This window comes from Ascaphus truei, chromosome 5 (genome assembly GCF_040206685.1).
Source record: "Ascaphus truei isolate aAscTru1 chromosome 5, aAscTru1.hap1, whole genome shotgun sequence".
NCBI classification, from domain to species: Eukaryota; Metazoa; Chordata; class Amphibia; order Anura; family Ascaphidae; genus Ascaphus; species Ascaphus truei.
The window spans coordinates 152,735,139-152,759,025 of NC_134487.1; the positions used below are offsets into that span (position 1 = coordinate 152,735,139).

A 23,887-nucleotide genomic window follows, 5' to 3' on the forward strand; every position below is an offset into this window, starting at 1 on the left:
AGTCAATTAGATTTAAAAGAAAAGTCACCTTTGCATTATTACAGTGTGTGCTTTCTTAATTCTGGGATTATTTTATTTACATTTTGTAGACAAGTTCTGCAATAAAACAACCTCGCCAACTCCATGCCAGAGTTGTTCTGTAATTGACACTATTGATGAGTTTAGTCTTCTCAAACTGTGTATAAATGCATGTGTGAATGTCTCCACAATGTGTATGTCTATATGTAAAAACATCTAATATATAAATATAAATATTTATTGCACAATGAGATTCATTTTAATACAGTCTGGTTTTTGATTTGTGTTTTTAATGCAGCCCTGGAATGAGACCTGATGTTAGTCCTTCTCCGTCCAGCTCCTCTACCAGCACCGGACCACCTCCCAAGCTCTGCCTGGTGTGCTCAGACGAGGCCTCTGGATGTCACTATGGCGTACTAACCTGTGGCAGCTGCAAAGTATTCTTTAAAAGAGCAGTCGAAGGTAGGAGTAACCCCTATCCTCTGTGATAGCCGTACCATTCCAAGTCGTTCCTTACTCTTCTACCAACAACTTCAGCATTCAGCCCTGATCACTAGAGCGACATTCTTTATTTTCACTTATTTATTTTTCACTTTGTTCAATTAAGATGTGCTGCTTACAGACACTGCAACTTTGAATCATTTGACATATGTACGTACTGTATATGATGTATAAATATTTTTTTTTTTAACCAATCAAAATCATCTACATTTGCACAGTTCTACAGTTGGTTACACACTCCTTTTCTATAAATATACAGTATAATATGGATAACTTTATACTGTAAAGTTATCCTATAATTGTAATCATGTAATAACGTTAATCGTTGTACCCTATACATGAAACTGGAATTAGTGTTTTACAACCGCAAAAAAAATAAGCAAAAACCTCTTAAAGCATTTTTGTGCTGTCACTTTTTCACCGTTTTCTTTCTTGATAAATGTACTTAACAGGTTTGTTTTAACTCAGGAAAGTAAAAAAACAACACAATGAATGCTGATTAATGTGCTATTAAATATATAATAGCTGCTGCATTCACCATGAACATTTGCTTTTCATTTATGAATTTTCTCAGCTGGGTAAGAATGTGTGTGTGTGTGTGTGTCTCTCTCTCTCCATCTCTCCATCTCTCCATCTCTCCATCTCTCCATCTCTCCATCTCTCCATCTCTCCATCTATCCATCTATATCCAACCCCACACTGTAGAGACCCATTAAGGTCGAAACAGTCTGTCTGTGGGTTGGTTTACTGGCTATGCATCTTAACCCTGGCTGTGCTCAAAGCTGTGATCATGCCGCCAGCGTAAGCTTATAGGGGAAACCTTGTTGAATGGTTTTGAAGCAAAAGGTGGCACTATGCTCATTTTCATGTCGTTTCCCAGAATCCCTTGCTGCAGTGGAAGTGCTGTGTGCTGGGTGATAATGGTGAAAGGCGGGGTTGTAGACCTGGCTAAAACATGCAAATGAGCATACAGTAACATTTCCATTTGCTATCTATTATATATATATCCTAACAAACACTTGGATATATACAAATATATATATATACAACAGATGTGTCCAAAATAATTTGAATTTGAATCAACACACATCTAACATAACACTAAAATAACACACATGGAACCAGACAGAAAAACCTCCTAAATAAATAGATATAAATAAACGTACAATTACCTGAAAAGGCTGCAAAAAGCAACCAACTAGAAAAATGCACCTCAATTTAAAGATAACATTGGGGACAAAGTACCCCATGAAATCAATGGCCGTTCATCACAACAAATAGTAAAAAAAAAAAAACACAGGTGTACTAATCAAAGGTAGTGTTACTGCTCACTAACCATATAGAACACCTACCAGAATACTACAGGATATGAAAACATAATGCATAGATAGGACAACATGGTGGATGCAAACAAAACAAAAGTTTAAATCTAAGTGTGCCCTACAGGTCTATAGGTTGCAAATACATTAGCATAATAGAAGAAGCCCCCAGGGAATGAATATACAGATGACTGAATGTAACAACCCATGATGGAAAATGGAGGATATTATATCCTGTATCAAATGTCCAAATGTAACCATGTGAGTAATGTAGATAAAGCAATACTCAGCCACAAGAACATGAGATGGCCCTGGAGCAAGTGTAGTCACTTTCTAGCTTGTTGGTGCTGGTCCAGCGCAGGAATGAGGTCTTAAAGGTAAGAGATAGGTCCATATACAGAGAAGGAGGTCCATTGTCTGACCCACTCGATCTGTTTCGTCCGACTGGACTTCTTCCCATAGCGTTAAGTCTTACTTACCGCTCCGAAAAAAAGTCCAGTCAGACGAAACACATTCCTGCTAAATTCAGGAACCATATTTAAGTGCCTTCGGGAAGCGCGCCAAGCCTCTGTAAACCCCGCGCCCCCCCCCCCCCCGCCAACAGTCTCGCGCCCCCCAGTTTGCGCACCACTGGCTTAATCCATTGTAACATCGCCCAAAGAAGAGATCACTGTATCTCGAAAGCTCACAAAAAGCATTTTGTTAGCCACAAAACGGTATTGATTGTTTTTGATTTTATTTATAGATATCTATATCTATAAATATATAGATCTATATATCATTTTTGTGTGTTAAGTTTTTCATTAGTGTGCCTAATTATTCTTCTACTAACTAGCAGGATTCCATATTGTAATTGGCTTTATTTTTTATGTAAATCACGTGACAACGTATAATTCTACATTTTTACCTAAATTGTTTGCTGCTCCTGTTATAAATCTATAAAAAAAATCATGATTGTGTGCCTAACATAATGGCCACCTTTCAGTTCCAATCAATCCTTCAGTGTAAGATAGCAGCTACAATGTAACCAGATATTAATAAAGAGCCTTAAGGTAACATTATCTATTGTTAAAGTTTACAGCTCAAACTGCTGGGAATATTGGCAATAAATGAACACAAACAGGAAAGTGTTACAAAGATCTTTCACTGCTGGGGGGAGGTGGGCTAAAACCTGCTATACAAATAAAAGGATGTTTTAAAGCTGCGGTTCAAGCAATATCCTACATGTGTGTTTTTTTAATACATGTATTTTATTTATAAAATATTTTACCAGGAAGTATTACATTGAGTTACGTCTCGTTTTCCAGTATGTCCTGGGCACAGAGTTAAGATGACAAATAATACATGGTTACAAATACAGTTACGTAAGTGAACAAGGTATATATTATATACAAGACATAGCATTCACAGTTAGAGATAATATATATTATAGGCGTATGTAACAGTTACAGACCAGATTAAAATGTGAGCTGTGAGAGTCTCTGGTACTGTAGATTGTTCCAGTTGTGGGGTGCACGGTAAGAAAAGGAGGAGCGGCCAGATACAGTACTTTGCTGAACCTTGGGACCATGAACAGTCTTTTGGGGTCAGATCTCAGATAAGTGCTGCATGTGGTAGGGGTGAAGAGCTTGTTAAATCAGTTATGTACTATGAGAAAATACTTGTAGCATTTAAAAAAAAAGATATTTTTAATGTTTCTAATGTAGGAAGCATTTTTGTTACTATAGAAACCATTTTCAGTCACAGCCCTTTCCCCTTATGATTGGCTCTTGCTCTTGAGCCCCGCCCTCTCGCTAGCAGTGCACCAATTGTATCTAGTAACTGCCCAGTCACATGATATTGCTGGACTACATTGCCCAAAATGCTGTGCAAGAACTGAACTAAATATCCCTGAGCAAGCGATCGATTACAGGAGAACGGATTAATCTGCAATTTAGCTAATCACTTGTCAGTGTGCAGATTGTATTGATGCACATATTGAATGGAATTTTTTGTTTTTTAAACGGCAGCTTGAACTGTAGCTTTAAAAAAAGAGCAATCGATGCAATATCCTACATGTTTGTTTTTGTTGTAGTTGTTGTGTTTTTTTTTTTTAATGAATCAGTTCTGTAATATTGAATAATACTTACTACATGTTAATGTTTTTAAATTCTACTCTCAATTCCGTTTTTAATGAGTCTTAATATAATGAGCATCCTTTATCTATTGCAGGCTTTAACGACCTCCACAGCAGTGCAAGATCTTTGTAACACTTTCCTGTTTGATCATTTGTTGCCAATATTTCCAGCAGTTTGTACTGCAAAGTGTAATAATAGATAATGTTACCTTAATAATATAAGAATACATTGTAGCTGCTGAACAAGGGAGAACAAATTGATAGGCAGCTGAGGCAATAAGTTGTCAATACAGGTAATCAAACATATATTAAAACTAAAATATATATTAAATATATATATATATATATATATATATAAAAAAATTAAAGCACCGTTGGATTGCCTCTTTAAAACGCATTAAAATGGCATTGAGTTGAATAAAAAAAAAAATCAAAAACTCACTACTATATAATACTACAGAACTGATTTATTTTAAAAAAAACCATAAGATTTCACGTTTTAATGCTTTAATGGGCTTTCATTATTTTACTCTGACCAGTTTGAGGAGCACAGTAGCAATCATTCTCTCCAAGTAAAACGCTAAATAATATCTGACAGTGCTGCTATAATTCTTACCATCCTATATAATTAGATCGGGTTTCACTCACTGGATTCCTGGAAGAGCACAGAGTGTGGTTGAACCCCTTTGCCTTTTAATGGAATCCCCTGGTTGACTAGTTGTAGCACAACTGATGGGCTTCAGTTTGTTAGCCAGGGATAGAATATTTGATTAATCTTAACTAGTTGTTTCAATAGATGATGGGGGGGACCAGTTCATGTTATTGAATTAATGAAAGTATTGCAGGTCATCAGTGAAAATGTCTGAGAAACATACAAGAGACATCTTTTGGGATGAATCAAGGAGTCGAAGTAATGAGAATGCACCACTGCATAATATGGAAACTTTGTTCTTACCTCTACAGGCACCTCATGCATGTTTTTCTCACACATCAATCTGAATAGATGACTAATTGATTAATACACAATCCAGATTTAAAGAGGCAATCCAAGCGGCACTTAATTAAAAAAAAAAAAAAAAAAGCTACTGATCGATTCGTTCTCCCGTGATCGATCCACAAAATCCTGCTTCCCAGGGTTCACTACATTTCTGCCTTTAAAGTTGCAATCAATCCTTAAATCAGTATAACTCAGCAGCTACAATGTATTCTTGTATTACTAAGGTAACATTATCTATTACAGTTTACAGCTCAAATGCTGGGATCATTGCAACAAATTATCACAAACATCAAAGTGTTGCAAAGCTCTTGCACTGCTGGGGAGGTGTGCTAAAACCTGCTATAGAAATCAAATAATGCTCATTACAGTATATTGCAACTCATTAAAGAATGGCATTAAGAGTTGAGTTCAAAATAAAATGAAGGAAGTATAATCCAATACTACAAAACTGATTTATTTAAAAATAACACATGTAGGATAGTGCATAGATTGCTCCTTTTAAGAGGGTACTCATTTTCTCTGAATTAAGACAAACCTATTAAACCAAATAATGACTTCCTTCTTAAATTAATTTCCATTTTTCAGGTTGGTGATACATCAGGGTTCTAAATGTATTGTTGTGAATTCTGAGTCCGCTATGCCCTAGAACAGGGGAGCGCAAACTTTTCCAGCTGCGCCCCCCGTCTTCCCTGCTTCTGTGATGGTGCCCCCCCCCCTACATTAGATCGGCGTCAGATGATGCTCGGGGTCACGTGACCCGCGGCGTCATTTGACGCTTGTGACGTCACGTCACGTCACATGGCCCCGACGCCGCATCACAGAGCTTCTGAATCCCGGTAAGTATAGCGTTGTAGAGGCCTCATGCGATCTCCCGGCATTAAATGAAATGCCTGGGGGAAGAGTGCGGGGCCTCTGCAACGGCCCGCGCCCCCCCCAACAAAATCTCCCGCCCCCAGTTTGCGCACCGCTGCCCTAGAAGACAGCGCTGCAGTGGCACTTATCCCACGATACATGGACCCAAAATGGGAATTTACAGTTTAATTCCTGAAGATAAATAAAATCAGGGAGTTGATTGTAGAAGTACTTTCAAGATTTTTATCAAAAACATTTTGATGGATTGCGTTTATAAAATCATTACTAAAGCTTAGTCACACTAGAACATTGAATTAAAAATAATAATATAGGTCAGCAGAATCAGATAAGTCGTTTTTGCATCCAATCTGCGTTATTTCTATAACAACTGGGCACATTGCGCATAAGAGGAAGTTTATAAAGGAATTGAATAGAGCTGGAAACTAGAGGTTATGTCTTGTCAGACAGAATCACCATTGTTCCGCCAAATGAGCTCTTTGCCAACCTCGCAGCATGCTGGGGATAGTGAATTCCATTATTTCATTTGATTAGCACACGCAGTAAGAAAATGCATGAAATACTGTAGTGAGCTATGACCCGGGTCACATAAGTTATCGTCCTATACAGTTTCAGAGCTATATTTCATGTGGTCAAGCTTTGCTACTCAAATCATGTTGTGCTTAAAAAGACTGCATTAAAAAGCCTTAATGTAGGTTTGAGCAAAACATTTTAATTGCTTTAAAAAGACAAAATTGTGCATGTACATTGATCAAGAATCCCTATGCACTTTAAGATTTCCCACAACTTCCCCTCCTTTGTTTTTTTTTTTTTATATCAACTATGTATGCAGATTATCACCATGCCCTGTGCTCTCACTCCTTGTCCTCTGACACACTGTTAACAAGAGGGTAATATTCCTTTTATAGTGTGGTTATTCTTGTATTGGTGTCCCAAACAGCGTGTGGTACGAGTAACCGCTAGTAACACACCAGGTCCTACAAAGTGGGACAGTCCTGTGACTTCTAAACCTCAAGCTATTGTGGGAGAGAGGTAGGAGGAAGTGAAGCACAATATTCACATAAGAGTGAACCTGAAATAATGAACCAAAACCATTGATGGAAATATCTACTAAACCCATCATTCTTAAGAAAGGGGCCTCCCTGCTGTGAGGGAAAGAGGGAGAGTAATTTCTGCTGTAAAAATATCATAACTTAGACTAAGATTTTTGGCTCATAACTGTAATAAACATTGATTAAGACTTTGATAGTTGCTCTTTGCCCATCATCATCTTCCTCATCAGTTGACCACTTCAGAATAAATACTCTATGCATGTACATCACAAATGCCCCATCTTGGTGTATGTGCCATGGAGCAATTTAATTCTTCTTTAATATTTTCACCTTCTAAACAAAAGTGAAATGGTCTTGGGTTCATGGACTAGCACATTGTAACATATTTTAAGACTAGTTACTTTAGGCAAGTAATTTTTGTTTCTTGACTACAAAACAATTAGATTTAAATTGTATATTATTCATTGCACCTATAGTGTCTCATTGTGTCCATCACATCCAATAGTTGGATAACATTTCTTTTTACTGATACCAATATCTGGCATTTTCTCAAGTTCATTGACCACACAACTATTTTCTTTTAATACAGGTCAGCACAATTATCTTTGTGCAGGAAGAAATGACTGCATTATTGACAAAATTAGAAGGAAGAATTGCCCTGCTTGCCGCTATCGGAAATGTCTTCAAGCTGGAATGAACCTGGAAGGTAGGATAAAACAAAAGTATTTGTGTCCTTTTTTGCTGTTTGTCACTAACTTGCTTTAACTAAGATTTGGTCATTAACCATTTGGGTGCCTTTTGACATAGCTGCTACATCATGGGGTTCTGGCACTCCTGGGGCCCAATGACGTAGTAGCTACATCATCATAAGGCTGCGTCCATAGAAGGACAAGCAGCGCTGAGCCGTGCGGACGCTCTGCGCTGAGCCCCTGCATCCTCAATGAGGATGCCTTGAGAGGGGGCTCACGCGAGCGTCCGCAGGCGTGCTGAGGCTTTGGAATTTTCAGCCGACAGCCAAGCTGTTTTTCAGCGCGCTGTCGGCTGAAACCATCCAATCAGCCTGAAGCAGCGTCAACGTCACGGCGCCGTGACGTTGGCGCCGTGACGTTGTCAGTGCGTCGCGGGCGATTGGCCCAGCGATGTCACTGCCCCGCCTCCAACCACCTCCCCCCCCCCCCCCCGGCTCCCTTCGCTCACGCTGGCTGCAAGTCCATGGAATCGTGCTGACTTCAGCAGGCGAGCCTCAGCGTCGGCACGCCTCCGCTCTGCTGAACCCTGTATGGCCCCGGCCTAACCCTGCTGGTTCTTCTGGGGGAGATCGCATTGCAGAACTCGATCTGTCACTTGGTGAAATGGAAGGATGACTCCTCCCCTTCCGTCATCCTCATTGGAGCAGTCGCATGGCTGTGAGTGCCGGAGGGATGGGCCAATCTGGTGCTGTGCCGCCCACCCCCCACCCCCGACAACAAAGGGTTAAAGACCACATTTACTAAATGGTGAGATGCAAGGCATCTTACAGCACATTAAGCTGAATGTAGTCAATGTTATTCCCTCGGCTGGACTACTAGTACGGATGAAATTGAGCATTAGCCACGTCCCTTTCTCGTGAGCCACTGATTTTAAAAAATGGTGTGTGCGCTGAGCATACGCATTTTAAGTGAAACGTCTTTGCCTTTGGTCACTGTTTTGTCACAGATATTGTATTTGTGATGGTGATATTTTTAATTAAAATTCAAAACACAATGTCAGTGGCAAAACGCAAAGAACTTTGACTTAGAACATGCGTGCTCGGCAAACACATCTGTTTGAGCTATTTGCACTTATATAGTTATACTAACTCTGTGTGCGTGTGTGTGTGCGTGCGTCTCTGATGCCACTTTGTGTGTTTGCCTGTGTGTGTTTGCCTCTCTGTGTGTGTGTGTGTGTGTGTCTGCCTCTGTCTCCCAAGCGCTGAGTCCGGCTGCCACTGCGCATGTGCGGCGAGACCCGGCAGTGTTTCTTTGCGCATGTGCGATGGGCGCGACGGCACGCGCCTATTAGTATTGTGACGTCACTTGTGTTACGTTTTTTTCGTTACAATGCAAGGATTTTACCCCATGAAAACCCTGTAGGCGCCAACAAAGAAGTTTCACTTAAAAAATGGCTGCTCCTCCCGCTGGTGCATTGTGCATGCCCCCTTGCAATGTGCTAGCAGAAGTAATAACGTTGGCTACATCTGTATGGAATGTTCAGGAAGTAGCCTTATGTCTTGTATGGGCCTTACTTATCATGCCCTTTTTACTAAGCAGTGTTAAGTCTTAAGGCACCTAAGTGTTTAGTCTATAGAGCAGTGCAATTGTATGATGTGTATATATTTGGTTACCTTTTACTTTGGCAATTTTTTTAACCATTGATCAATGTAAACTTAGTGGAGATTAGAATAAATGTTTGTTAGATCCACACAGGAACAAACTAGTTTAGTAAAAAAAAAAGCTGAGACCTTGCTCATCAGAAATCTGAAGGCACATTATTAAGCACAAAAAGGTACCTAGGGACTTTTTGAGGAAAATGCCATGTTTGTGTACAGCTGGGCTGTTTCGGGCCATTTGAGTTTTGTACTTGTACATGACCGTGACATTATTTGAAGTGTATTGCAAAATAGTGGTATTGCTATTTACTGTAATAGACTAAACCTCTTTGCAGGTCTTGGAAAAAATTATCAATATATGCGGGTATTAAAATATCACCTCAGTAAACTTTTTATCCTCTGTACGTTACCTTTTATAATCTTTTTTAACTGGTATTACTGAAGAAGTACTTGTTTGTAATTGTTAATTTCAGATAACAAGTATAACATGAAGTCTATTAAGGAAATGGTGAATATTGTTATTGTTGGTGTAGTATTAGGTTATTGTGGACAGAAGGGCATTGTTTTAAGATAAAGTAGTGGGGTCATTTTGAGGTTTAAAATGGACTCACCATATACTGCAGATGTTCAAACACATTAAATAATAAATGCCATAACAAACTATACAAAGTCCTCCTTTGGTTGGATGGTTGGAGACAACCGAGAGTTTAAAACTATGGCAGTGTCCTATCATTGTTTATTTCTTTTAGTATGAATTATTCTGCTCTGTCATTTGAAGCATACGATCATGAGGTAACATTTTCATAAAAAGCTGGGGTAACAGTGGATTTCACACCCATTCTTCCGACTTGGTCTCCTTTGTTTAACTGTTACCTCCGCTTACAAAGACACACAGACCTTGGCCTAGCACCATGTTACATCACAGTGCATATTAGTTCAGATGATCGGAGAAGTGTACATGTCGTATCTTAACTCCCAACTTGTTCATCTATATAAAACACCGTGAAATATAACATGAAACAGGTCATGATCTCCTGGATCAGGCAACTTTTTAAAACAATACTGTACCCAGTTTGAGAGGATTTATGGTCCACACAACTCCCCCAATATACACACGCCCACAGATTTGTTAAATAGCATACTGTATTTTTGCTATTGTTGCACTGTTAATACATTTTGTATGTTTCTACATTTTATTTTTAGCAGTCCGTCAAATGCCAAACATTAGCTGTAAATTAGGACAGGGAGACATTGATGCAGCTAAGAATTTGTGCATAATATCACATGTTCCAATGTGTGTCCCCCTTTCATCGCCTGTTAGTTTATCTGGTATGAACCTCAATTGAATCACTTAAATAATCTGTTAACCCCTCTAGACCAGATTTAATCCCTCTCCTGCGCACTGCACTCTATTGGGCTCTGTGACGCAGCACTCTCTTGATTCATGTCCTGCCTATCCAACCGCTCATTCGGTGTTTCCTTCTCCGGCGTCTCCTCTTTACTCTCTTCTGTTGGGGTCCCACAAGGTTCTGTCCTTGGCTCTCTGCTCTTCACTCTAAACCTCTTCTCTTTATGAACGAATACAATCTTTTGGCTTTCCGTAGCCTCTCTATGCCGACCGCACCAAAATGTACCTCTCCTTCCCTGACCTCTCTCAATTTTCCTCTGGTATCACCAGTGTTCTCTCTGAAATCTCTATTTGGATGTCCCTCCATTACCTGAAGGTTACCACGCCCAAAACAAATACTCTTTCCCCCTTCCATTGCCACCCGTAGACCCCCCCAATATAAATAATACCACAATCGTATCAACACCCCAAGCCATCTGTCTATGGGTCATCTTTCACTCTGCTTTCTCCTTCATTCCTCACCAAGTCCTGACGTCTCCATCTCCGAAATATCGCCTGGATACACCCCTTTCTCACTCATGATGCAACTAAAAGCTTAATTCAGTCACTCATCTAGTCCTGCCTTGACTACTGCAACCTTCTTCCAGTTGGCATTACCCCCGTCTTCCTGTCCCAACGCCAATCTATCCAAAATGCTGCAGCCAGGCTTCTCTACCTCACTCACCGCTCCACTTCTGCACTCCACTATGCAAATCCCTACACTGCCGTCCCATATCCTCTAGAATCAAATTAAAAAACCTGCTCTCTACAACGCTGCCTTAGCGCTCAACTCCAAATCTATCCCTAAATTCCCCTGCATTCTGCCCATGACCTCTGCCTTTCCTCCTGACTTATTAGCTCCTCTTGCTCAATCCGACAAGACTTATCCTGTGATGCACCCTCTCTCTGGAATTCCTTACCAAGTATATAAAGCTCCCCCCCAGCTTTCAGACATTTGAAAACTCCCTGAAAACTCACCTTTTCAGGAAAGCCTATCTGGCATACCTCCATCATCCAACACCCCACCTTCCCCCATTCGATCAGTTCAGTTGCACAGCTGGTCTCAATCTCCACGCTAACTGGAACCACATAACATCCACACCCTCAAACCATAATGGGATCAGCTGTGCAGCTGCAGCATACTCTTTCCTGGGGTGTATTCAATCCCACAATGAGCACTCTACCTAGTGTTTCAACATTGTCCCTCATTCCCTGTAGATTGCAAGCTCTCAAGGCCCTCATTACCTTGTTTGCTCGCAATGAAGTGGTTTGAGATAGTCAATATTATTTTATTTGTGCACACACAACCATATTCATCTCTGTGCAATACTCTTATCCTTTTTATTTAATACCTAGGTGAACAACACTAAGAAATATATAATTGAATCACATACAGTTATTCAATTACACTTTTATTGATATAAGAATAAGAGCAGGTATATGTGTGTGTAAATCTCTAAAGGGACTAATCACCTGTAGAAAGAGATGTTGGTATCAAATTGTATATTTGACATCCATGTTCTTGAACTGGTTAACTCCAAATCCATAACGGTCTATCTGGTCCCACGCACAGGGACTGCTACAGTCCTGGCAGCTCATTAGCAGTCAGCTGTGCAGGCTACAACACATACTCCCTCAGTCTATGAGAAGCCACCACCTGTCCCTCACCTCAGGGCATTACAACTTTCATTCTACCTGGCTGGAGCAGTTTGTGTTTCTGCCCCTATGCCTGTTATTAGTTTGTGTTCTTGCCTTTAACTAATAACAAGAGCAGCACACGCCACAAATTTGTATTTGGGATACTTTTCTAAAATGGAGCACTAACTTGATGTTCACGACACCACTACTGTCTAGCCTCGGCTGTCGGTCTGTCGGTCTGTCTCTCTCTCTCTCATATATATATTTATATATACATATACTGTACATATACAGATTATTTTATTCATCTAATATAGCACTAGAGTACTTGGTACATATCATTGTTTTCCATTCGATTATTTGTATTTATTATTAAATTACTTATCTCTCATTCTTTATCTATCATTACTATTCATTCATTACGGTTTACTCATTTGAATTTATTTGCTTTTATTATTTTTATACTCAGCACTTTCATTTCTTTATTAACAAGTTATCATTCATCGACCCTGTGTGTATTGGAGTGATTATCTATTCTTAGCCCTGTTCAATATATCCAGATGTATATTTAATTTAGCTGTTCAATTACTAGAGTGAGTGGATAGGAGTTCGCAGTTGTTGCGTCATTACCTGTCAGATCTGTTTGTCCTTATCGGGTGTGTCACTGTTTATATGTAATTTAACATCGCTCTGTAACCCCATTGTGTGAGTGTAAATAAATTGTTTATATGTTGCTTTTTTGTTAATGTGGCCTTTAAATCATATTTTTCATTGGCAATTACCTTTTCCTGCTCATTTTTATGCTGTAGGGATATTTGCTTGTGAGATTTTTTGCCTACCCTCGAGCTTCCCTTTGCTCTCATTCATTCAGCCCCTATTCAATGTGGTGAGTAGCAGAGCAATACTGTGCATTGTCTTACAATTTGGTATATGGGCAACATTAAGTTAATGTGGCTTTTATGTGGCTATTTCTTTGTTTCCATTTGCCTTTGAAATTCAGTAAACAAACAAGGTTTCATATTCATTAAAATGTAAAGAGTGCATTGGTTTTTATTATTTTCTAGCCCAACAAACTACATATTCTACTCTGTACAATTTTGTGCTTCTCAAAACAACATGCTTTTGATTTGTAAACACCTAAAACCCTTTGAAAACTCAGCAGGCTTTTTGGTATTAACAAAAAAGCTGTACACAGCCACTTAATTCTCTTAAAGCCGCAATCCCCTCTTCTCCACTCCCAAGAAAGCCTACATGAGTTTATTGCATGTGTTAGGAGGAGCAAGGTCCTACTCTTTAAAAACAAAACAAACCCCCAAAAATATGTTTTCTAGTGTCCACAATCATAAATTCCTCAATCTCGAGCTTCTGAGGTTACCATGGTAACCTTTAGCTTGCACGGCTCTCTGGGGAGTTCCATTTTAACCTCATGGACACGCAATAATATGCTTCACTCCTGAATAAAGCAACGGATTAAAAAAACAACCTTTGTTTTAAGCGATCACATAAAGTAAATACCAAATAAATAGGATGCTACAAAATTGACATCAGCTTGGACCTCTGCTTTAAAATTTGACTCAAACCATACAGGGTAACAAATTGCCTCCGTGTCTGAAACTATGGAGACAAGTGATATGTACAACAGGGTGAAATTTGTCAGGATTAAGGTGACAACCTCATAATGAGGGTAAATTGCTAGGTAAACTCAAACTGTCTTGGTTGATTTAATCTTTCTCTTTTCACTCGGATTGTGAGCATATTTTAACAGCCTTGCTTAAATTATACTGTAGACAGACTTTAGGGAAAGGGGAGACTTTTTACATTTTCTGGTCGCCACAATTCTAATTCAAAAACCGGAAAAAAACATCCCAGGAATTGAGTTGTGGAGTTCTAAAGAGTCACAACAGCACTATAATTTACTTTAAAGATAACCCATCTTTTACAAAAAACCAACCAACCAACCAAATGCATTTGTTTTCAGTGCGAGCTCCATCGCTCAGGCCGTCGCCCCTTCTATGGCCGCAACCTTATAATGGTTGAGTAGCAAACATTGAGATAGCATCATGCAATCCTGGTTGTCTGAGAGGTTGTCGCCTCCTTGTTCATTATCTTGTATGGAATTATCTGGTGGTCATATTATTATCTTTTATTTATTTGTATGTTGCCAAAATATTCTACAGCTCAGTACAATGTGGGAGGGAGGGCAAGAACATTGTATGACAAAGAGTACATATATGGTACGGCAAAACGAGACCATAGGAAGGAGGTCCCTGTACTGAGAAGCTTACAATCTAAAAGATATGAAGTGAAGGCTTTTTTACCTTTTAATTATGGTTTATGCACTTGCTGTAGCATACAAAGAACCTTACTTATTATGAAGTACAGACTCTTTCATGTCGTGGGATATCAGCGTTTAGCTCTATTCAAATGAATGGGAATAAAATCTCCTCCAGCACAAGGAAGCTGCTTGTTTCTTGAATAAGGGTCTTAGTTGTACGACTACTTGGCTATCACAGCATTCGCCCGAGGGGGATTTTTCTATAATAATCTGCTGTGATTGAAAAAGATAAAATAAAAACTTTTATTGGATTGCCAAATTCTGCCCTACAGTAAAGTGGGATAAAGACTTGGATAACAGAGGATGAGGATATTTTTTTAGTGATACAGAATACATAGAATGTTTCGAAACATCCGTGCACTATAAATTTGCAATCTAATTTTGCTGCCCGAGCCACACTAACTTTCCTAAGCTGTATACAGTACCTCAAAAAAGATAAAGCCCCACTGCAACATCCAAATGACAAAGTATATGGTTAATACTTTTTCTCTCTTTTTTTCATGCACCTGTGGAAGTCTGGTCTATTGAGACATTTCTCCCTTCATTATAGAGGTAAATGAGAAGTTTCACGGTTAGTGTCAGGACCTTCAGAGTGGTAATGCCGTGACGTGGATGCAGGCTTATAGCGCTACGGCCAAAGAGTTTAACTAAATGAACCGTACTTATGAGAAGATAAACAGAAAAGTATTTAACTATATATACTTTCAGTTAGATGTTGCATAGTTCAGTTGAAACGGATTCTTGCGCAACGCGCGCCCCCTCCTACCTCCGCCCACGTGCGCCCGCACGGTCTATGGGCGCAATCACTGCCTTAAGGCAGTCTGATCGCACCCTGTGTGGACGCCTCCGCGCGGTCTCCCACACCATGGATACAGCCTTACACTGCTCATCTCATTCTTTGTCAGTTCTCCCGTCCATGTATTTATCTTATTCCCCCCTCATGTCTTTTTTCCTCCCGCTTCTTTTTTCTCACACATGCCATTCTCTTTATTTAATCCCCCATATATTTTCCCCTGCCAACCCCACCTGAGGTTTCTTTTCCCAGCATCTTTTTCTCTTCTCTTTGTTCCTCATCTCATGTCTCCTCATCTCATGTCTCCTCTCTATTCTCCCCCTCATGTTTCTCTCCCTCTCTCTCTCTATCTCTCTCTCTCTCTCTCTCTCTCTATCTCTCTCTCTTTCTCTCTCTTCTCTCTACTCTCTACTCTCTACTCTCTACTCTCTACTCTCTACTCTCTTCTCTCTTCTCTCTTCTCTCTCCTCGCTCCTCTCTCTTCTCTCTCCTCCCACTCATGTCTGTGTCTCTTTTCTCCCCATGATATCTGTCTCTGTTTTCTATCCACAATAGCAGAAGAGCGGGGGACACGTACCAAGGAAAAGGAGATATCTGTTTTCTACCCCTCATGTCTCTCTCTTTTCTCCCACTCATGTCTGTATCTTTTCTCCCACTGATGTCGGTCTCTCTTTTCTCCCCCTCATGTTTGTCTCTAGTGTCTCCTCCTCCCGTCTCTCTCTCTCTTTTCTCCCCTCGTGTGTCTCTTTTCTCCCCCTCATGTCATGTCTCCCCCTCTCTTTCTTTTTAACCCTTCCCCTCCCTCTCACCTTTCTCAGCCTGTGTCTCAGGCTGCAGATCCAGCCCCACGCTGCACTACTTGAGGCCCCGCCCACCTATGGAGGCTCTGCAGAGGAAGGCATTTCCCCTCTGTCCTTCCTACTGCATCTCAATGTGTGGGCTGCAGGGGCCGGGCCCTCAACACACTGGGCCCAGGACAGCAGTCCTGGCCGTCGGCGGCCCTGCATACCATCTCCACCCAAACCCGCCTGTCTCTATCGGAAGAGAGAGATGGGTCGCCGGCAGATGGGGGAGGGGAAGGGGAGAGCAGGCCCCCCCCCATAGCTATGCCCCTGGTACTGTAGCAGTCATCTTTCCAAAGGCTATTTTTCTATTCACAGTTTTCTGTACATATTAGGAAACAAAGTGGCCTGATTTGCAATGAGCAGCAGCATGTACCACTTTGTACAGAAAGAATCTGTTTTTGCATATGAATGAGCATTAACCATAATGCATTTTAATGATTGACGTACAACAAATGCCACAGAGGAATTGGATTTCGGAGTCAAAACCAGTGGCCAGACACTGAGAAGTTTATGCAAGTTTATGACAAAGGAAAAAAACACATTACAAGATGAACTGGTAAATGATGTTCTTTCATCACAGTATTTATAGAAATACTTTACATAGCACGAAGACTCTGGCTGAGAGTGCTTGTGTCCTTAAGTTACCTTTTTTTATTTTCCTGAAGGGATATTCCCCTCCCCCTGCTTTTTTTTTCTCTCAACATATATGTTTATTGTGTTTGGTTTTGTATCTAGCTTTGCAGTACTGTCGTGTTTTTAACCCACACAGAAGCATCATGGTCTGTAAGTGGCACAGTTCTATAGTTGCATAGTAAATAGGTTGAACTCTATGAACATATAGTATGTGCAGCCTCTTGTTAAAGCAGCAGTCCAAGCTGCGTTTTTTTGTTTTTTTCCCCTTTGATATGTGCATTAATACAGTCCACACAATGATGAGTAATTAGCGGTTGCCGATCGATCCGTTCTCCTGTAATCGATCGGCAAAGATTTGCCTTGAGGGTTCATGAAATGGCTGCAGAAGAGTATTGACTCAATAGCTGTGACTTTGTAAATGGTTGCTATAGAAACAAAAAAGGCTTGTTACATTATAATACATTAAAAGTGTAGTTCAGAGTTGTTTTAAAACAATGCTACTAGTATTTTCTCATAGTACAGAACTGATTTAACAAAAAATTAAAATAAAAAAAACACAATGTAGGATATTGCTTGGTCTGCAGCCTTAAATTTCGGTATATTGATCCAGAGGAAGGCAAACAAAAAATCCCAGTGAAGTATCATCTGAGATCTTAAAAGGGGAAACATAAATTCCTTCCTGGCTGCAATATTGGCAATCGGATTAATCCCTGGATCAACATCATTCCCATGTTTACTTATTTGGTATAGTCCTGTGTACCTTTTATTTCTAAAAAGATGTACAGTACCGACACACTTTATCCGAGTGTGGTCGGTACCGCAAGCCGGGAAATCTCCCGGCTTGCTAGTGGCCGCCCCTCGGCGTGTATGACGCGCGGTCACGCGTCATCGGGAGCGTGCGCCCCCTGCACGCGCGTCCAGGGGCTCCCCGAGGGAGCCCTGGTGTCCCGCGATCGCGGGACAGCGGCAGGGGGTTCCGGGGGAGCCGGCGGACCCGGCAGCGGTAGGGAGAGCGCCCCGATCGGAGGGCGCTCTTCCGCTGCTTCGGCGCGCGCCCGTCACTCTCGGGCGCGCGCCAGGCTACTGCTGCGGCAGAGAACGGGCAAATGCTCGAATAAACTCTGCCGCAGCAGTACCTTTTTTTTTTAAGATATCTATTGCATCTGGCATCAACGTCTCCATAGGTAATGAATTCCACATTGTAACTGCCCTAACTGTAAAGCAGGGGAGTGCAAACGTTTTGCCCTGCGCCCCCCTGCCTGCTCTCCCCCCACTGCTCACGCCCCACCTTACCTAGTCTAAAGCGTCAAATTACGACGTTGCGGTGTCATTTGACAGCGTTGCCATGGCAACTCATCTCCCAAGCCAACTGAGTCATGGCAAGGGAAGTTAAAGAGGTCTCCAGCGGTCCCCCGGCATTTGATTTAAATGCCCTGGGGAAGAGCGCGGGGCCTCTGCATTCACTGCATCCCCCCCCCCCCCAAAAAAAAATCTTGCGCCCTCCAGTTTGTGCACCCCTGCTATAAAGAACCCTTTCCTTTGTTGCTGGTGAAATCTCCTTTCCTCCAACCTTAAGGGATGACCCTGTGTCATTTGTACTGCCCTTGGGATAAATAATTATTTTGAAAGCGCCTTTTGTTGACCTTAAATATATCTGTATACAGTTATCATATGCCCTCTTAGACGCCTCTTTTCTAATGTAAACAAGTCTAATGTAGCTAGCCTGTCCTCATAAGTCAGATTTCCTATCCCCTTTATTAATTTGGTGGCTCTTTTCTGCACTTTTTCGAGTTCCATAATGTATATTCTTTGGAGTGGTGCCCAAAACTACTATAAAGTGGCATAATTATGCTTTTGTGCCCTAGAAAGGCACCAAGGCTTACGGCCTTCAAGCAGCAGTTCACGATAATCATGATGCTCCTTTCTGGAGGTTAAAATGGAGCACTTTCCAAAGACCAGAGCAATCTAATGGCTACCTTGGTAAACTCCGACACCAGAGTTTAAGAAACTCATAGCAGGCTCTGGATACTAACATTATATGAGAAACTCCTATAGGCTTCTGGGGGATACCTGCTTTCCAGTGCTCCATTGCCCAGGCCCCAATCTCACTAGCTTTTTAAAAGGTTTTCATTTTCCCTGGTGGTTCTTGTGGTGCGGGCAGCAAAGGATGAAGAGGAGCACAGCAGCGTTTCCCAGCAGTTTCCAGCTAGTGTAGCGCCAAAAAATGAGGGTAACTCCAAATAGGGATAAGTTGTAAATAGAGTAATTTATTGGTCAGTTTTAAAAGAAAAACAATGGTAGGAACGCACCTACGCGTTTCGTCCGTAAAGGACTTTCTCAAGGTGGTGGTGGTGCGGCGCTAGTGCTGCCGCTGAGCATTCTGGGGCATAATGTTTAATAGCTCGGAGGCTGGATCTCTGCCTGGGGTAGCTGTTTAAACGTGACATATAAATGATACATTCATACACTAACAAAACCAATGCTAGGCTAATGGTTTGATCTGTTTAATTATTCCATCAGTGCTTTGGCAGCACTACATTTTTTTTTAAAGTACAATAAATGTTTAAGGAATTTATAAATACAATTAGAGAAACATAAAGGAAGTCACTGGCAAAGATGGACTAAACCATGAGTGGCCAACTCCGGTCCTCAAGGGCCACCAACAGGTCGGGTTTGAAAGATATCCCAGCTTCAGCACAGGTGACTCAATCAGTGGCTCAGGCACCGACTGACTTTTCTGATGCAAGGATATCCTGAAAACCTGACCTATTGGGGGCCCTTGAGGACTGGAGTTGGCCACCCGTAGACTAACCTCTCTTTTGTGAGAGGCAGGTCAGCTCTTTGTACACCACACTGCACCAGAGGTATGGGGGGGGGGGTGTAGCAATTCCCCCTTTACTGTACTAACACAGCTGAATGTAGCCAACAGCCCCCATTGGATGTATTTTACACCTCAAACACTGCTGTATAATCCTACGGATTTCACTTGTTATGGTAAACTGTGTCCCAAGCACTGGTCCCCACACTGTTTTGTGTTGTCTCCTAGAAGAATCCTGGTAGCTGTTTTTCTGCGCTCAATACTATAGGTAACACCATAACAGGATCCAAAGTTCTTTGTATGTCTACGGGAATGTTTGTCCATCACTAATATAAATTTCTCCAGCCAAAAGAGGCGGGAAGAAATTACTGTCCATTATTATATTAAAGCCAGCTATGTGTAACAAGAGAAATGGTGTTTCCTCCTCCACAACAATTACTGTAATTAAATATATGTTAATACGAAGTGCTCCTATAGACTTCTACCCACTTCAGATCATGCATCTGTACAGACACTTGAAATGTAGACCGTGCTACCGTACACAATCTAACCTGGACTGCCACATTGTAAAATGTCCCCATCCGAAAGGTGTGTCCACCAGTACAGACAATGTTTTTAAGAAAGGCAAAGAGGGGATAATATTCAGTTCCTATAGTTATGGTGAATACAAATTTATTCTGTAGCAGAATGTGAAGTTATTTTAATGAACTTAAGCATTAAGCCACCAAATAAGTATATAAAGCCTTATTGGAATAAATTAAAGTAACATGCTTTTTTTTTTTTTTTTTTTTAACATTGAAATGGCCCCAGATCTGTTATTGCACTTCAATAATAATCTAATTTTAGTTTTTGCTGCCAAATTCATACTCTACCTTTTTGGTAACAACTTTTAAATTATAAAAGTTTTGGTCATTTTTGTTAAATCCAGACTAATTCACTGCTTAACTAAAAATGGTGCAATTTAACAAGCTTCAGGAACAGCTCTGTGTGTAACCCATTAGGTCCCTATTACGAGGGCACTACAGAAAGGATTCAGTGTGTGTATTCTCTTGTTTCAGCCTGCGCTGGAATGTCTCTCACTGCCAAGCTCTTAAGGGAGAGAGGGAGAAAATAGAATTTATGGAAAGGGATTACATAATTTTTTTCCTCCCTTGAAAATGTGTTGAATTGGCCTATAGTTGGCACAAATGAAATCCCCTCCCCAGTATGTGCTTTATCTGGGATGGATATTTCAGGGTAAAGCGTTAGCATGGAAACTGCTGCTTCTTCTGCCTTCCAAAGTAAATACCAGACTTACAGTATCATCCCACTCTGGCTCTGATGAAAAGCAGCACTGTTTTCCAAATTAAATATGTACAGTATTTCCAGTTCCAGGAGGTTGGGACACGCATACTGTATGCTCTGGCACACATTCATGTTCATGGACAGTATGGAACATTTATAGCAAAGAAGATTAAGTCAGATAAACTCCAGTACTTTAATCTTCCATTTGCAATGAAATGTATATTCTATCATTTGGTTTTGGTTGCACTATTGACCATTTGCAGGTGGACTGTTCTTGGCATACAGTATGCTTCACTGATTGTGATTAATTATGTTTGACGAATAGTTTTCTAAAGCTGCTACCTAAAAGTACATTAAATCTTAAATATATGCTAAAACATATTAGTACACATTAACCACTTATTTATATTACTTTACAGCTTAAATGTAAATATTTTTGATTAGTGGTTTTGCAACACAGCTACAAAGCCATAGTACAGTCATCTCCATGGCTTCCTGAAAACATGTCTTGACATTCATTTATTATCTCTCCTAAACTATGGTTGTCTAAATAATAGCAAAACCCAAGTTACCACACAGCCAATACTAAAATGTATAAGTTTATTTCTGTAAACCAAGTCCCACTGTTTGTGGGGTTTAACGCAGATAAATAGGTGGAATTAGGGTTAGAACAGCAAAATATTTTTTGTGGACAACACAGAAATCATTTAAAAAAACACATATATATATATATATATATATATATATATATATATATATATATATATATGCAAATATAGCTGTGTGCTCATCTGCATGTCTTAGGCAGGTCTGCAACCCCGCCTTTCCCCATTATCACCCAGCATACAGCACTTCCACTGCAGCAAAGGATTCTGGGAAATGACATGCAAATGAGCACACAGTGTCACTTTTTGCCTCAATAACCATTTTTAACATGGTTCCCTATAGGATTAAGCTTGCTGCATGGTCACAGCTTTGAGCACAGCCAGGGTTAAGGTGCATACCCAGAAAACCACCCACAGACAGCTGTTTCGACCTTGATGGGTCTCATCAGTGTTTTCTGGGTATGCACCTTAACCCTGGCTGTGCTCAAAGCTGTGACCATGCAGCAAGCTTAAGCCTATAGGGAACCATGTTAAAAATGGTTATTGAGGCAAAAAGTGACACTGTGTGCTCATTTGCATGTCATTTCCCAGAATCCCTTGCTGCAGTGGAAGTGCTGTATGCTGGGTGATAATGGGGAAAGGCGGGGTTGCAGACCTGCCTAAGACATGCAGATGAGCACACAGCTATATTTGCATATTTGCTTTCCTGTGGAGGGTTTTTGTCACTTTTTTTACTCACCATAACTTAACTCAGTATTATGGTTTTTTATATATATATATATATATATAATATATATCATTTCTTGCTAGATATATATGTATATCTGCAACCCTGTCTTTCAATCATTATCACTTAGCATACAGTGCTTCCAATGCAGCAAGGGATTCTGGGAGATGACATGCAAATGAGCACACAATGTATCACCTTTTGCCTGGAATATCCATTCACATGGAGCCCATTTAAGCTGATGTATCGCCGTTCACACAGCTTTTAAACACCGCATGGGACTAGCAAAGTAAGTTTATACCACTCACAGACATGTTTCAACCTTGATGGGTATCATCAGGCTCCATGTGAATGGATATTCCAGGCAAAAGGTGACACATTGTGTGCTCATTTGCATGTCATCTCCCAGAATCCCTTGCTGCAGTGTATTGCATTGTATGTCTTTAGCGCCATTAATGTACATACGCTTCACAGTAGTAATACATGTGGTAATCAAATAAATTACAGATAATATAAATAACGGATCATGGGAATAAGTGCTTCAGACATAAAAGTAACATTAAGGAAGAGGAGCTTACAGTCTAATTGGTAGGTAGGGAGAACGTACAGAGACAGTAGGAGGGAGTTCTGGTAAGTGCGTCTGCAGGGGGCCAAGCTTTATGTATCGGTGTTCAGAATATCCACTGTGCTATTCATATGCTTCTTTAAGCAAGTGTGTCTTAAGGTGGGTCTTAAAGGTGGATAGAGAGGGTGCTAGTCGGGTACTGAGGGGAAGGGCATTCCAGAGGTGTGGGGCAGTTCGTGAAAAAGGTTTAAGGCGGGAGAGGGCTTTAGATACAAAGGGGGTAGAAAGAAGACATCCTTGAGAAGAACGCAAGAGTCGGGATGTTGCATAACGAGAAATTAGGGCTGAGATGTAAGGAGGGGCAGAAGAGTGTAAAGCTTTAAAAGTGAGGAGAAGAATGGAGTGTGAGATGCGGGATTTGATTGGAAGCCAGGAGAGGGATTTCATGAGGGGAGATGCTGAGACAGATCTAAGAAAGAGTAGAGTGATTCTGGCAGCAGCATTTAGGATAGATTGTAGGGTTGACGGGTGAGAGGCAGGAAGGCCGGACAGCAGGAGGTTACAGTAATCAAGACAGGAGAGAATGGGGGCCTGAGTCAGAGTTTTAGCAGTCGAGCAACAGAGGAAAGGGCGTATCATTGTTATATTGCGGAGGAAAAAGCGACCGGTTTTAGAAATGTTTTGAATGTGAGGGGCGAATGTAGAAGTAGAGTGTGACCCCTAGGCAGCGTGCTTGGGCTACTGGGTGAATGATCGTAGTTCCAACAGTAATATGGAAGGAGGTAGTAGGGCCAGGTTTGGGAGGAAGTATGAGGAGCTCTGTTTTTGCCATGTTAATGTTTAAGGCGGCTGAGGGCCATCCAGGATGATATAGCAGAGAGACATTCAGAAACTTTGGTTTGTACAGCAGGTGTATGGTCAGGTGTTGAAAAGTATATTTGTGTGTCGTCAGCATAGAGGTGATAATTAAACCCAAAAGATGTTATTAGGTCACCTAGAGAGAGTGTATACAGAGAAAAGAGAAGAGGTCCCAGGAC

The 23,887-nt window shown here is 40.8% G+C and overlaps 1 protein-coding gene across 7 annotated transcripts in view; it reads left to right on the top strand.

Moving 5' to 3' along the window:
* Positions 1-23,887, top strand: part of NR3C1 (nuclear receptor subfamily 3 group C member 1) — a 224,674-nt gene that overhangs the window by 155,108 nt on the left and 45,679 nt on the right. For all 7 annotated transcript variants that reach the window (XM_075601049.1, XM_075601052.1, XM_075601050.1 and 4 more), the window contains exons 3-4: positions 317-480; positions 7,463-7,579. In XM_075601049.1, coding sequence (XP_075457164.1) covers positions 317-480; positions 7,463-7,579 — 281 coding nt within the window. The remainder of the gene's footprint in view (positions 1-316; positions 481-7,462; positions 7,580-23,887) is intronic.